Source organism: Syzygium oleosum, unplaced genomic scaffold, assembly GCF_021117445.2.
Source record: "Syzygium oleosum isolate NSW1041296 unplaced genomic scaffold, Sole_v2.1 Sole_v2.14, whole genome shotgun sequence".
NCBI lineage: Eukaryota > Viridiplantae > Streptophyta > Magnoliopsida > Myrtales > Myrtaceae > Syzygium > Syzygium oleosum.
Window position 1 is genome coordinate 5,050,467 of NW_026607498.1, and position 15,095 is coordinate 5,065,561.

At 38.3% G+C, this 15,095-nt stretch overlaps 1 protein-coding gene across 1 annotated transcript; it reads right to left on the minus strand.

Moving 5' to 3' along the window:
• Positions 1–9,183: 9,183 nt before the first annotated feature.
• Positions 9,184–10,442, minus strand: LOC115691819 (thaumatin-like protein 1). Its single transcript, XM_030618553.2, has 2 exons — positions 10,249–10,442; positions 9,184–10,102 (listed from the first exon to the last, which is right to left on the minus strand). Exons 1-2 carry the CDS (start codon positions 10,301–10,303, stop codon positions 9,411–9,413), a joined length of 747 nt encoding a protein of 248 aa, XP_030474413.1. The 5' UTR covers positions 10,304–10,442; the 3' UTR covers positions 9,184–9,410.
• Positions 10,443–15,095: the final 4,653 nt, after the last annotated feature.

Below are 15,095 nucleotides of genomic sequence, written 5' to 3' on the forward strand. Positions count from 1 at the left end.
AGGTGAGGCGTGATGTGCTGGGACCGGTTACGACAACAATCGGCAGAGAGAATGGAGGAGGAAAAAGATGAAGATGGAAACCAGAGACGGTGGAGATTACGGTAGCCGGAGAGTGGAGGGAGGTTGGACGGTGATGTAGCGGTCGGAACTTGAAGGTGAGGGAAGTGGTGGCTGGCGAGGGGAGGACCTGGAGCTGCCGGTGGGCTTGAGGTGACGCCTCTGAATCGCCGGTGGTGCTTCAAATGTCAGACTAATGGTTGTGTGTCGAGGAAGAGTTTTCAGGTGGTGAGAGGTTGAGGTCTCTGGGCTCGGTACGGGCCAAAAAAATTCAATTGGGCCTTACTACGAAAGTCAAACTGGACTGCTGAAGTTGACCGGTTCTCAATCCTCCAGTTGTCAAAATTTTAATTGTTGGGCCCGAGGTATCGATCTTATAATGTCCCTAATTTGTGTATTAATCTTCTTCGAAAAATGTATTTTGAAAACATTGGCGAAATTTGGGTGCCGGTCAATTTGTTGTTGATTCGATCAATGTGAACTCATATACACTTGCAAGAAGATACGGCATCAATTTTCATGTCAATTTATCGCCAAATAATCACGAATTTCGGTCTTGAATTGCCCTGAATCAATTCTGAATGTTGCTGGATGTTATTAATTAGGCGTGAATTGGAGCGGTTGCGGGTTAGTTCAGTTGTTCTATCGATTGTCCATAACGTAGTGCCAATGTGAGATTGATTATCTATCGAGTTACCGCGCGTTCACGGTTCATTGGCATAGGTAATCTGTTGATTGTGAATGTTGGACATTGCGGGATGTTGCTGCAGGCTGCAATTTGAGTGACTTTGAGTGCATTTGGCTCGGTTTGTTTATACTTTCATTTACCTGTGATAAGGAGTTAACGTATTATTAATTTCATAGCCTTTAGACCGTGTTTAAAGGTCATTTGTCATGATAATTGCAAGCAATGCATGCTGGAATTTATTGAGGGTCTTGGTTTAGGCATGAAATTGAAGGGCATTGATGGAGATAATTCGAGGTTGAATTTCAAGATTCATGCAAATACATTGGTATGTGATTCATTTCTAAGGCTTTCGGTTGGATTGAATTTTCATTTGAATAGGTGAATTGTGGGTTACATGTGTTTGAACGTTGCTGGTGGTTTCGGTTTAGGCTTTGATCTTGCAAGAGGTTGCGGTGATTTTGGGGTTAAGTTGCTAGTTCATGTAGATACATAGGCATATGATATTTCATGTCATTTAAGTTTACTAAGTTTTTGGGTCGAAATAAAAGGAGAATCCTTTTAGTAAATAGGTCTCTTTGCGATAGTGGCGTGTTTAGCTCATGGTGGCTCATGTCCCGGGGCTTAATAAAAAGGCTGTGTATATTTTTTGCCCGACATCATGTCAGTTTTGTCGTATCGGAATTGCTCAAAAAGCTTTTGGGATCACCATCTTCAATTGGAAAAGTCACGGTCATACACATCCAGAACAGACCACAACCACACTTCCATCTATCACCCGTCATCAATCGGTTAAGCCACAGTCACTAAGGTCATATCCTATCGCAATTCTCGTAGCAACCCTAACTGCTCATGGCCTGGTTTGCACCTACGCTGGTGGCGCCGAACGGCGCCGGTCCTATTGTCACATCGTCCGTCAACGACCCGGTTGTCACAGAAGTTTTGTGCGTTGTTTTGGTCCTGACTCATTGTACGCATAGTCACTTCGCAGTCCATCTCGTTCATGGATTCAGACGTCGATCAATTAGCTATGTCAATCATCTCCTTCATCTGTTTGATTTTACGCGACTTCACTTACTGCGTTCATGTTTACTCTTGCCATTCAAGAGTTCAGTTTAAGCTCTTTGTTATTCTTTTGCTTGATCTGCAGAACCGGTCTCTATAACCGGTCCATCCCGCATTGTTGCCTTTCGTGTACATGGACGTTATGCCCCATCTGTCGCCGTTTGTAGTGCCGACTGATTTACCATCCGGTCGTCATTCATCTATACTTGTGTCGCTTTAGTCCGGCTGTCCATTCGATCCGAGTTTCTCTACAATGCATTGGCAATTGGGCAAAATTGGATTGAGTTTATTTATTATTCAATGGTTTTTTTTTTTATAAAAAAATACTTGTCTCCTTTAATTGCATCCGATGAAAACATCTTCAAACATGTTCACGGCATAGAATGGTATATTGCATGTTCTTTACAATTACAATTAATTAGAAATCTCATGTCATATTTCGCTTTAGGAAATCGCATATTATTTTTCTCATTAAAAATCAAGAGATATCCATTCTTAATGTTTAAGCATAGTCATTGATTTGCATCATCCATACACATTTGGCATATCTAGATATGATTTCATACTCTACTTCCATCATGATAATTGCAATATTAAAAAAATTAGAATTTTCATGAATCATTTTTTTCCTGCACATTAGGCCATTTAGAATGCATTATTATTTAATTGCTATATTGGCACTTTATATCCATGGATCGTATTTAATAAAATTAAAAAAGCATCTTGCATGATCGGTAAAATTAGATACCAGATTTGTTTAATAAACAAAACAAGCCAAGTTTCATCGTCTAAAGCATACATGCTCCCAGCGGAGGCTAAATACAAGAGCTCTTTAACAACATCTGGAACAAAGGAATAAATAACAAGCTGCAGTTATTGTTCCTTTGCAAGTAGGGCCAAAGCATCCGATGCAACCATCTGCTTCACTGGCCATGTGCTCAGTTTTGTATTCGTGCAGCTCTACAAGCAAGTTTCTGCATTCAGCAAAAAGGGGTTCCATCAGTACGTTACTCCTATGAGTGCCTGTAATTGCTTGAATAACAGACATGCATCCATTTCAATGTGTAAATGGGTAACATTACTGGCTAATTTTAATATAAGGCCATCTCTTGGCACCATGTTTTTGCCGTGATGTGCTCACCGTCCGTCGGAGCTTTTATAGTTCCTAAGAGATTTATGCTTGATCGTAATTTGTCATAATCACGGATATTCTGTCATTATAAACTTTGGAGATGATACATAAAATCTAAAAATATTTTCAATTGATGATTACGATCTTTTAATAGTGTGATTCCAAAACTATGTAATACCGTTGGAAACTTCTTATCCGTCAAATTACAAGATGGGCAAGTCTTCTCACGGGTCTCTCAAGTTTGGTCCTTACGTGGAAAAAAATATGAGATGTCATTTATGAGGACCGACTATACAATTGTGATTGCACATGAACAATCAATCATGGGACGCATGAGAGCACCACCTAATTTGTACCTTGTCGATGTATGACCATTCTTTCCCTTTTGAAAAAAAAAAAATTTTGCCTCTATGCTTGTAACTCTTAACATCACTAAAAAAAAAAAACAGGGAGGCTTAAGCAGTATGTTGAAATTGCACAACATCTCCGGCGATATTGGCTGCCGTGAATGACGATGATAAGTCATACAAAGAAAAATCGTGAGCCCCAAAAGACTGACATTTTGCCTTGACTCACCCCTACGTGTCCTTTCACATAAAGTTATAAAGTGGCTAAGAAGAAACCCCAGAATTCCTCCTATCCACAAAAATTGCTATCTATGAAAGCTATGGCGTCACGATCTCCTCTGGCTCTTCTATGACATGCGTGCTCTAATAACAAACACAAAAATTTGAAAAAAGAAGAAGAAGACAGTATCATGGCACCGTCCTTAGTGTAAATGTTTTATACTTGGATCATTTTTTTTATATCGGTGTTTCATAGATGCTTTGTTAATCCAATGTGTCGCATTGATGAGAGCTTGGCCATAATACAATTTAAGAGGAATTTCGTAATCAACCGAGCATATTCTCGCTGCTATTATCCTAAAGGCGAATCGTGGTCGTCACTCGTCATTAGATGGAAATGGAGATTAGTGCTTGTGGGAGGGTACAAAGTGCAACGAATTCAACAGTCACGTTGTTGGCCTAAACCTCAATAGCAGTCGTGTCTCTAGTACCACTAGTCTTTCTAATCTAGTTTGTCGTGTTCACCTTATGTCGGAAATTCTTCTATCGGAACTTCTATAGTTCCCAAGGAATTTACACTTGTTTGAAGCTGTTTCGCCGGAAATGGCTTCCGCGACGAAATATAATTCACCAAAAGTCATTCTTCGATTTTTAATGAGAGAAGACTGGGTTCTAGGTCTAATTCCGGACATGAGTGATCCAAGCGTGAACAAAGGATCTGATTGTCTTGATTGATAACACAAATTTCACACGATGATAATATTTGACTCGAATTTTATAGAGTACTCAGACGAATCCGTCCAATTACTGGCGGCGTCCAAAGTTTATCGACATGATATTACAAAGCTACTAACTAAGAACATAAACAGTTACAGCTACAGAAACTGAAAGTACGAAACTGGAAAGTAAGGATAAAAAGATAGCATTTTGGTTTGTATGCGCGGAGGGCTTATGTTGGCAGCCGAATGCTATTTATAATGTTAGGCTTAGTAACTGTTTTAGTATTGTGTTCGATACCCATTGTTGATTTCATCTTCACCGTTCATTTAATGATATCTGTCGGCCAACTGCTATCGATATTATCTTTTGTCCAAAGTGATAACCGTCCTTGAGCTCTTCCTATGTTGCCACCTGTCCTTTTCGGGATGATAACCGTCATTGAACTCTCCTAATTCTGACTCCTGTTTTCTGGAATGGTAACCGTCATCAAACCTTTTATGCCTGTCTTCTAGGATGAAAACCGTCATCGAACCTTTACCCCTGTCTTCTGGGATGAAAACCATTATCGAGCTCATCTAATTCTGACACCTGTCCTTCTGGATGATAACCATCATCGAGCTTACTTGTCTTCTGGGATGATAACTGGCATCGAGCTCATCTAATTCTAACACCTGTCCTCCAGGATGATAACTGTCATTGAGCTCACTTGTCCTCCGGGATGATAACCGTCATCGAGCTCACTTGTCCTCTGGGATGAAAATCGTCATCGAGCTCATCTCAGCCCGACACCTGTCCTTTTAGTGCAAAGACCTTTGTCAAGTCCCTTTTGGCTTGATACCTGTCCTTCTGGAGCCAGGGCCCTCATCGAGCTCTTTCTGGCTTGACACCTGTCCTTCAAAAGCAAGAACCTTCGTCGAGCTCTCTTTGGCTTGACACCTGCCTTTCCAAAGCAAGGACCTTCGTCGAGCTCTCTCTGGTTTGACACCTGTCCTTCCGAAGCAGATACCTTCGTCGAGCTCTCTCTGGCTTGACACCTATCCTTCTCTTCGTCGACGTCCTCGATTTTTTGTGCTCACTTACCAATTCTCTCCAAATTTCAAATTTCCCGCCTATAACTGCCAGTACTTGCCAACTGTTTTGCTTGCATGAGTCACCTAGTACAGGTTACGTCATCTTTCGACATTTTTTATTTATTTATTTATTGATTTCAGTTATCGATAATCTAATTAATTTTAGGTGTCAACAGAAATTTATCGTAATCACGTATATTGTATCATTATTTTTACATAAAACGAGGTAATGATGTACAAAATCTGAAAATATTTTTAAATGGATGGTGGCCATCTTTCGTTTTCGTGATTCTAGAACTAGGAATATTCCTAAGGAATGGAGAATGACTCCCGTTCATCAACGAAAAACAGATGGTCAAAAGACTTTTCGGTGGCGTTTCAATATTGGTCTTTTGGTGGAAAAAATATGACATGCCATTAAAGAGGACCAACTATTCAATTATGAGTGCACATGAACCATTAATCACGAGATGCATGAGAATGCGACCTAATTTTTTCCTTGTGGAACTTTTGAAAACTAATGTCTATTTACATATTTATGATTCATTTAAAATTCATTTAAGACATATTAAATTATTAAGTAATCGATCCAATTAAGCTTATGTTTAAAACTAAAGGCAACCCATTTATGATCCGTATTATTAAATGTGGGTTAATATATGGGTTTTAGACCCATTTTGCCACCTCTAACAAATAGTATGATTGATCTTAACTTGATCAGTAAGGTTTCCCATGTTGATCTTTGATTCATTCATAAGAAGCTGTGGGGACGTTGATCCATAAAGGAGTCAAGCAGCTAGACCAATTGAAGGTGCCTATTATTTAGGATTAATGCCACGAAAACCTCATATTTGTACATTTGTGACAAATTACCCAAAACTATTTTTTGATCACAAAAAATCCCAAACTGGTACACCTATGATAAATTTACCCCAAACTAATTTTTTGACTACTAAAAACCCCAAACTGGTACATTTGTAATAAATTTACCCTTCGTTAAATTGGATTAATACCACAAAAATCATAAACTGGTAAATTTGTGACAAACAAATGGGTAAAACATTAAATTGGTACACCCGTTAACTGTGACGTGTCATCCAACTCAGCAATTTGACGGTAAAATTTAACGGAAACTGACGGAGGGTAAATTTGTTGTAGGTGTACCGGTTTGAGGTTTTTTATAGTATTAACCCTATTATTAATACCCAAGATATCTATGTTTTTATGTTGTTTGTATTATGTGATATCTCGAGTCAGATTTCGCATACATAATAAATTACATAATAAATTTGCCTCTTTAATCTGATTGGAGGCAGGTCATCGACATTGAAACTGAAGAATTCATATATAAGTACTTTGTTAGGCATTAGAAGTTGTGAGAAGAAAAAAATACCAAGATTTTGGAATTTTATCCTCACATTTCTCGTCTTCCCCACCTTAATTGATTTCTCTTCACACGAGATTAGATTAAAAACCGGCAGAAGTTATGCTACTAAGGTCGAGGCCAACAATGTAACCGCTAAATTCGTCGCACTCCACACCCTCCCACAGCAAAGAATCTCCATTTCCACCTAGTGACGTCCATGATTCAAGCTTAGGATAAATGCAATGAGAATCTGCTCCTATTAGCACGACCCGTTGGATTAGCAAAGTATGTAGGAAACACCGAGATCAAAATGACCCAAGTATAAAGCATATACACTAATGACACTGACGTGATATTGTCCTTCATTTGTTTTCTTTTTTTTTGTTTTTGTGTTCGTTATTAGAGCACGTAGGTCATAGAAGAGCCTAAGGAGATAGCAATGCCATAGCGTCATGTTTCTATTGTGATGTGTTCACCATTTATTGGGACTTCTATAGTTCTTGAGAAATTTATGCTCACTCATAATTTGTCGTAATCACTTATATTTGTCATTTTCGACCAAAGACAACGTATATTTGTCATTATAAATTTGGAGATGATACATAAATCTAAAAATATTTTCAATCAATGATTACGATCTTTTAATTTTGTGATTCCGGGACTATGTATACTGCTGGAAACTTCTTATTCGTCAATCTGACAGACGGGGAAAAGTCTTCTTGCGGGTCTCTCAAGTTTGGTCCTTATGTGAAAAGAAATATGAGATATCATTTACAAGGACCAATTGTGCAATTATGACTGCACATGAACCATCAATCACGGTATGCGAGTGAATGCGACCTAATTTGTTTGTTTTTTTTTCGGTCAAATTGCAACTAATTTGTAACTTGTTGATGTGCGACAATTTTTTTTCCAAAAGACTATTCGCTTATAACTCCTAACATTAATCAAAAAATGCAGGGGATTAGGCAATATATTAAAATTGCACAACATCTACGGCAAGACATATATACATACGTAGAAAGTTTCATCTTAATTGTAACTTTGTTAGTATATTTCATGTTAATCGTTAATTCACTTATAAGGACCGATGGAAACAGCGACCCATCGGGAAGTCTAGTGGCTAGACCAATAGAATGTGCGTATTATTTATGCTCAAAATGTCCAAATTCTTTGCTTATTTGTATGAGGTCATATCGCGAGTCAAATTACAAACAAATTAAATTTTTCCTTTGATCTGATTGACGGTAGGTCATTAATATTGAAACTGACGAGTACAGAAAGAATTGCTTTCTTAGACTAGGTCTTAGAAGTTGTGAAATAAAAAACAAAAACACCTAAATTTTGGCCGCTGCGTATGACGATGACGCAGCTACTTATGTGAAGATGACAGGTCATCCAATGAAAAATAGTGAGCCCAAAGGACTTTGACATTTTACCTTTAGTCAATCCCACGTGTCCTTTCACATAAAATTATAGAGTGGCTAATAAGAAGCCCTAGAATTCCTATCCACAAAAAATTACTATTCATAAAAACTTGGATTAATACTATGAAAAATCTAAACCGGTACACCTGTAATAAATTTACCCAAAATTAATTTTTTGACCAATAAAAACCCTAAATCGGTATACCTGTGATAAATTTACCCCAAACTAATTTTTTAATCACCAAAAACCTTAAACTGGTACATTTGTAACAAATTCACCCTCCGTTAAATCAAATTAATACCATGAAAAATCATAAACTAGTATACATGTGAAAAACAAAGAGTAAAATCCAAAATCGGTACATCCATCAACTATAACGTGTCATTTAACAAAGAAATTTGACAATAAATTTTAACTAAAACTAACAGAGGGTAAATATGTCACAGGTTTATCAGTTTGGCGTTTTTTGTGGTCAAAAAATTGATTTAGAGTAAATTTGTAACAAATATATCAATTTGGAATTTTTTGTGGTATTAACCCAAAAAACAATGGCAATACAATCTCCTCTGGCTCTTCAATGACATACGTGCTCTGCTACAAACACAAAAACAAAAATAAAGAAGACAATATCATGTCACCGTCATCAGTGTACTTGTTTCATACTTGGATCATCTTTTATCTCGATGTTCTATACATGCTTTGCTAATTAGGAAATAAATGACTTCAAATTCTGAGTTGTAGTGACTACTTGTATTGTTACTAAAAGAACATATCAAAGTCAAAATAGAATTTTGCCTCTAGATAATATAAGATTGTCTCACGTCCATGATCGAGAGCTTGAGATTTGTTTTGTTCGTCGTTGTCTCATATAATTGAGGAGATATATGAAGGACGTCGGGGAAGCTAAGTTCAAATGACTCGTGAATGTATCAAAGTCAAAATATATATATAAGGATGGTAATTCCAAAGACACAATTGGATATATGCTTCCTCCTCGTATCAATCACTTACTATAGCATTGTCGAGGCTTCCACAATTCAATTCTCTAATCGGCTGATTTTTTTCATTTAATCATCGGCACAGGAACACTCGGATAAGCAACAAATATTTATTGGTACATTGCTTATTTTGTATAATCCATTATTCTCTGCGCAGATTACATTTAATTTTCCTAGTGGAAAATGAAACTACTCGCATGATCTCTCAATCCAGAGACGAGGATACAAATAGTTTCAGGCTAACCGAGACAACCCATGGACCTCATATTTTCCACCTTGGAGAGGAAAATGGTCCATTCAAGTACTGAAAAGAGGAGAATATGTTACGGACAGAATGTGATGAGATAATCAGCCCCACCCGCGCAAGTAAAAGTGCTGCTCTTGTCGTCGTAAGCGTAGCTGTAAGCTTGAGGGCACTGGCTCTTGAAAATCTTCGAGTAGTCCGTCGGGGGGCATGTCTCAGGCGTCCCGTACGCCCCGGTGCAGCAGTACTGCGGCTGGTTGAGCGCCAGGCACGCGCTCTTGCACGCCACGACGCTCCCATCTGACCCCGGCACCGCCAGCTCCGATGGGCACACGGAGTTGACGTTGCCTGCGCAGCTGGTGGTGCTGCACCCGCTGCCGCTGCCCTGTGGGGTTGCAGAGAGGGGCAGGTTGAAACCGTCCACAAGGCTGATGTCGTAGAAGTCCTGCTGGCCGGAGCCTGCTGGCGCAAGAGTGAACTCTGCCAAGGAGGCCGGCGGGATTGCCCCTGCACCATTGCAGCTCACCTGGCCAGAGCCGCAGTCGGCGGTGGAGCAGACAAACTTACCGGAGGCATCAGTGGCGCAGCCCGTTCGGCCCCACACCCGCCCGGACCATGTGTCCGGGACGTCATTGATCGAGGATGATGCACCTGTGGCGAGCTCAAAACCGGTTGAGGATAGCTGCCCGCCGCCCCCGCCGGTCAGCGTCCCAGGCCAGACTGTGTAGGGGCAGTTGTTGGTGAAGGAGAGCGTGACTGCGCCGGTTCCTCCTGCAAGCATGCATGCAAGCCATAAATCTCCAAAAAAAGAACAAATAAAACTTAGGATCTTATTATCTAGTTTCGGAAGAAGGTAATGTTAATGTAGAAAATTGTAATAGTTGAAAATAGAGAGATTATGATGACAATGTGCCTACTTGCGAGGAGGACTAGGAAAGGCAGGAGGAGGTAAAAAGATGCTCTTGCGTCCATGATCGAGAGCTTCAGATTTTTGTTTTGCTTATCGCTGTTTCTTACATAGGAGGAGATACATATATATAATGCTGGCGAAGCTAAGTTGAAATGACTTTGGGAAAATATTTTAGATGGTGGAATAAAATAACTAATATGAGCCATCAATTGCGCCATGAGTGGGAATGCGATCCAATTTGTACCTTGTGATGCGTGACCATTTTTTTCTCTTCTGGAAAATAAAATGACTATTTGCTTATAACTCCTAACATTAATTAAAAAAATGCAGGGGGCCTTAGGAAATTTATTGAAATTGGACAACATCTACGGCAAGACATACATACATAGAATGTGACTTTGTCAGTTCCTCATCTTTTCATGTTAATCGTAGATTCAATTATAAGAACCGATGAAAAAAGTGACTCATCAGGAAGTCTAGCGGCTAGACCAATAGAATGTGCTTGTTATTTACACCCAAAATGTCTAAATTTTACATTTATTTGTATCAAGTGATATCTTGAGTCAAATTACGTACAAATCAAATTTTCCCATTTGATCCGATTGGAGGTAGGCCACTGATACTGAAACTGAAGAGTTCAATAAAGAATTGCTTTCTGAGATTAGGCCTTAGATGTTGAAAAAAATCTATTAATTTTAACAAGGACATATTCGAAAAAATATAAAAATTAGTATCAGTTGATAATGAATTATATTTAAATATAAATTTAATTAAAATTTGGTTTGGTCAAAAACATTGAATAAACATAAAGATCATCTCCTTCAGTCCATCTTTTACGCTTATGTTATTGACAATATGAATTACCCTGATCAAGTGAGGTAAACATAAGAAAAAAATGTCCAAACACGAGTTGGTTTTTGGTAGCAAATATAAATAATTTATTTACCCATAATTTGATACACAAGTATATCAACCAAATGATTTCTCCGGGAAAGCTAAAGTTTGACAATCTCATATACATGCAGCACTCCAGCATCATATATCTAAGCGTAAATGTCATTGTTGTTTCGCAAACTTATAAACAGAATACCATCTTAAAGATATTGCACTAGGATGGACTCTTGGAGTATACGAAGGCAAAAAACCAATACAGGAAAGGCCTAACCACTTATGATCCATAGAAATTTTATAACAAGTAAGTAATTAATGATAAAATAGATATATATATATAGATATATATTTATGTATAGTGGATATTCGTAAAATAGTACTCCTTAAGTATTATATTATATTATTTAAAATGATAGTTGGACAGTATATAACTTCCATGGAAAATAATAAAAACAATTATAATTTCCAAGATGTTCATTCATTCCTTACTCACCGTATGCATGTATTTCACGTAGTAAGCTTTCATCCTTACTTAGCTATTTTCAATACAAAATTGATCGATTAATTACTTGGATGAAACCAATTGACCAAATCGAAACTCAACCAAGATTACAAATGACTTGAGCTAACAAGTTTTGTACGATCAATGTATTCTTCACACCGTATCACGCTAAACATCATATTATATAATTAACATTTACAATTGGACCGCACTATAACAACTTGAATTCAAAATTCATGATCTTCAAGTAACCTGCCATCGCGCGTGCTAAAATGCTAGTGTCATTATACATTGGGAGTGAAGAACGGGAATGGAATTTTTACACATCGATATTAACTTTTGACGCGATAATGCACAACGAATGTTTGGAAAGGAATCAAAGAATGATGAATACCTATTTACCAAAGATAAAGCTTTTTTCCCTTCTTTTCTTCCGTAAATAACAGAACTACATTAAAAAAACAAGTCAAGTTTCATCGGTCTGAAGTATGTGTACTCCCAGCGGAGTCTACATACAAAAGGTCTTTAATAACATCTGGAACAGAGAAATAAATAACAAAATGCAGATGTTCTTCCTTTGCAAGTGGGGCCAAAGAATCCGTGTAAATGGGTCATTTTATTTGGCTAATTCTAGTCTAAGGCCATCTCTTAGCGCCATGTTTTTGCCGCGACGAGTTCACTGTTTGTCGGAGCTTCTATAGTTCCTAAGAGATTTATGCTCGCTTGTAATTTATCATATTCACATATGTTTTGTCATATAAACTTGAACATGATATATAAAATCTAAAAATATTTTCAATCGATGATTACCATCTCTTAATTTTGGTGTTTCCAAGACTACGTATACAGCTGGAAACTTCTTATTAGTCAATCTACAAGATGCGCAAAAGCCTTCCCGTGGGTCTCTCAAGTTTGGTCCTTATGCAGGCAAAAAATATGAGATGTCATTTACAAGGACCAATTGTGCAATTATGACCACATGAACGGTCAATCACGGCATGCATGTACCTTGTCGATGTATGACCATTTTTTTCCCTTTTGAAAAAAAATGCCTAGTTGCTCGTAACTCTTAACATCACTTAGGGTTTCATTTCATAAAAAATGAGTGATTTGAAAAATATTTTTTGAAAAATAATCGCTTATATCACTTACAAAAATAAATGAACAAAATTTTTTTCATTGCCTACGAAAATAGTTAGGCTAGATTGTTATCGATGATGAAAATATTTTCCGTTGACTAATTTTTCTAAACAATATAAGCAATCATTTTTTGTAAAACGAATGCATTAAAAAAAAAAACAGGGAGGCTTAAGCGATATGTTGAAATTGCAGAACATCTCCGGCAAGACATACATACATAGTCATGAGGAAATCAAGCGGGTAGGTCAATAGAATGTGCCTGTTATTGACACGCAAAATGTCCAAGTCTTTCCCTTGTTTGTGTCAGGCGATATCTTGAATCAGATTTCGGGTCAAAACTAAATTTGCCCCTTTGATCTGATTGGTGGTTGGTTATTGACACTGAAATTGAAGAGTTCACAACGAAATTTCTTTCTTAGACTAGCCCTTAGAAGCCGTGCAAGAAAGGGCAATACACCTAGAATTTGGCAGCCATGAATGACGATGACCCTACTTATGTGGAGATGACAATTCATCCAAAGAGAAATCGCGCGCCCAAAAAGACTTTGACATTTTGCCTCTAGTCACCCCTGCCGGTCCTTTCACATAAAATTATGGAGTGGCTAAGAAGAAACCCCAGAATTCCTCGTATCCACAAAAATTGCTATCAATGAAAGCTATGGCATCACAATCTCCTCGGGCTCTTCTATGACATACGTGCTCTAGTAACAAACACAAAAATGAGAATAAAAAATAAAAAAAGAAAGGCAACATCATGCCACCGTCCTTAGTGTACATGCTTTATACATGGATAATTTTTTTTCTTTTATCTCGGTGTTTCATAGATGCTTTGCTAATCCAATGTGCCGTGTTGACGAAAGCTCGGCCAGGATACGATTTAAGAGGAATCTCATAATCAACCGAGTATACTATCATTGTGTTTATCCTAAACTCGAACCATGGTCGTCACTCGTCACTAGGTGGAAATGGAGATTAGTGCTCTTAGGAGGATATGGAGTGCAACGAATTCAGCAGTCACGTTGTTGGCCCAAACCTAATTAGCAGTTGTCTCTCTAGTACCACTAGTCTTTTTAATCTCTTCTGTCGTGTTCACCTTATAAATTCTTCTCTTGAAACTTCTATAGTTCCCAAGGGATTCGTGCTTGTTTGTAATTTATCGTAATCACATATATTGTATCATTATATTTAAATATAACAATATAATGATATAAAAAATCTGAAAATATTTCCAATGGATGATTACGATCTTTTGTTTTTTTTTATGATTCGAGGACTAGCAATGGAGAATGACTTATGTTCGTCAAGTGAAAGATGGGCAATGGACTTTTCGCTGGCCTCTCAAGTTTTGGTCATTTCGTGGAAAAAATATGAGATGCCATTTTTTTTTTTGGTCGGAAAAGAAAAACGATTGCATCGCCTGAAAGAGTTTGAGAACAAAAGGCACGAATCATAACAAAGTAAGGCCCATAGGGCTTCCAGTGGGCTTGATAACCAATTAAGAGGAAGAGACCCAATCCTAAGAGAATTTGCTATCCAATCCGCGACCCTGATAGCTGATAGCTCCTTCCATCGTTCCCGGTAGAAAAGATCCGTCGATATTAATTTTGAGGGATTCTCCGACCGGGCCTTTCCAGATATGAGGTAAGGGGTTTTCAGATTCTTTCGCCTTCTTCTTCAAGCTAGCCCAATTAATGAAGCACTGATTTTCCGCCATGGCTGAGCTAACTAGGTTCTTTGGGTTTGGCTTTTGATTGCGAAAAACAGAGTTATTTCTCTCCTTCCAGATCTGCCAAAGGACTGTAGCTAGAAGGCTGAAACTCGTTGAGGTATGTTTGAATCGTAATAGCCATTCGTCGATATGGCCAAGGCCATAAGGTGAGATGTGTATCTGTATTGCAGGGTCCTGCCAAAGTTGACAAGTCCAAGGACAGAGCAAGAAGAGGTGCTCCGCGGTCTCTGGGTGTTGCTTGCATAAATCACGGGTACTGTCCTCCACTATACCCCGTTTGACTAGGTTTACCTTTATCGGCAATGCATTCTGGCATAGTCCCCAAAGGAAAGAATGGATCCTTGGGCTTGTATCAGCCTCTCAGATCTCAGTCCAGAGAGCACGAGGGAATTGATGAAAAGTTGAGGCTATGCCCGAGCTGCTTTGTTCTCCAGTCTCTCTGATCTTGTTGTGTTCGCTTTTTACTATATACTCCCCCGATCTAGTGTTTGTCCAGACCAATTTATCCTCTTTCTCTTGCGGATCCAATGGAATTGTGAGGATTTCATTGGCTGTACTCTCATCAAACATGTTCATAATAATTTGTTCATTC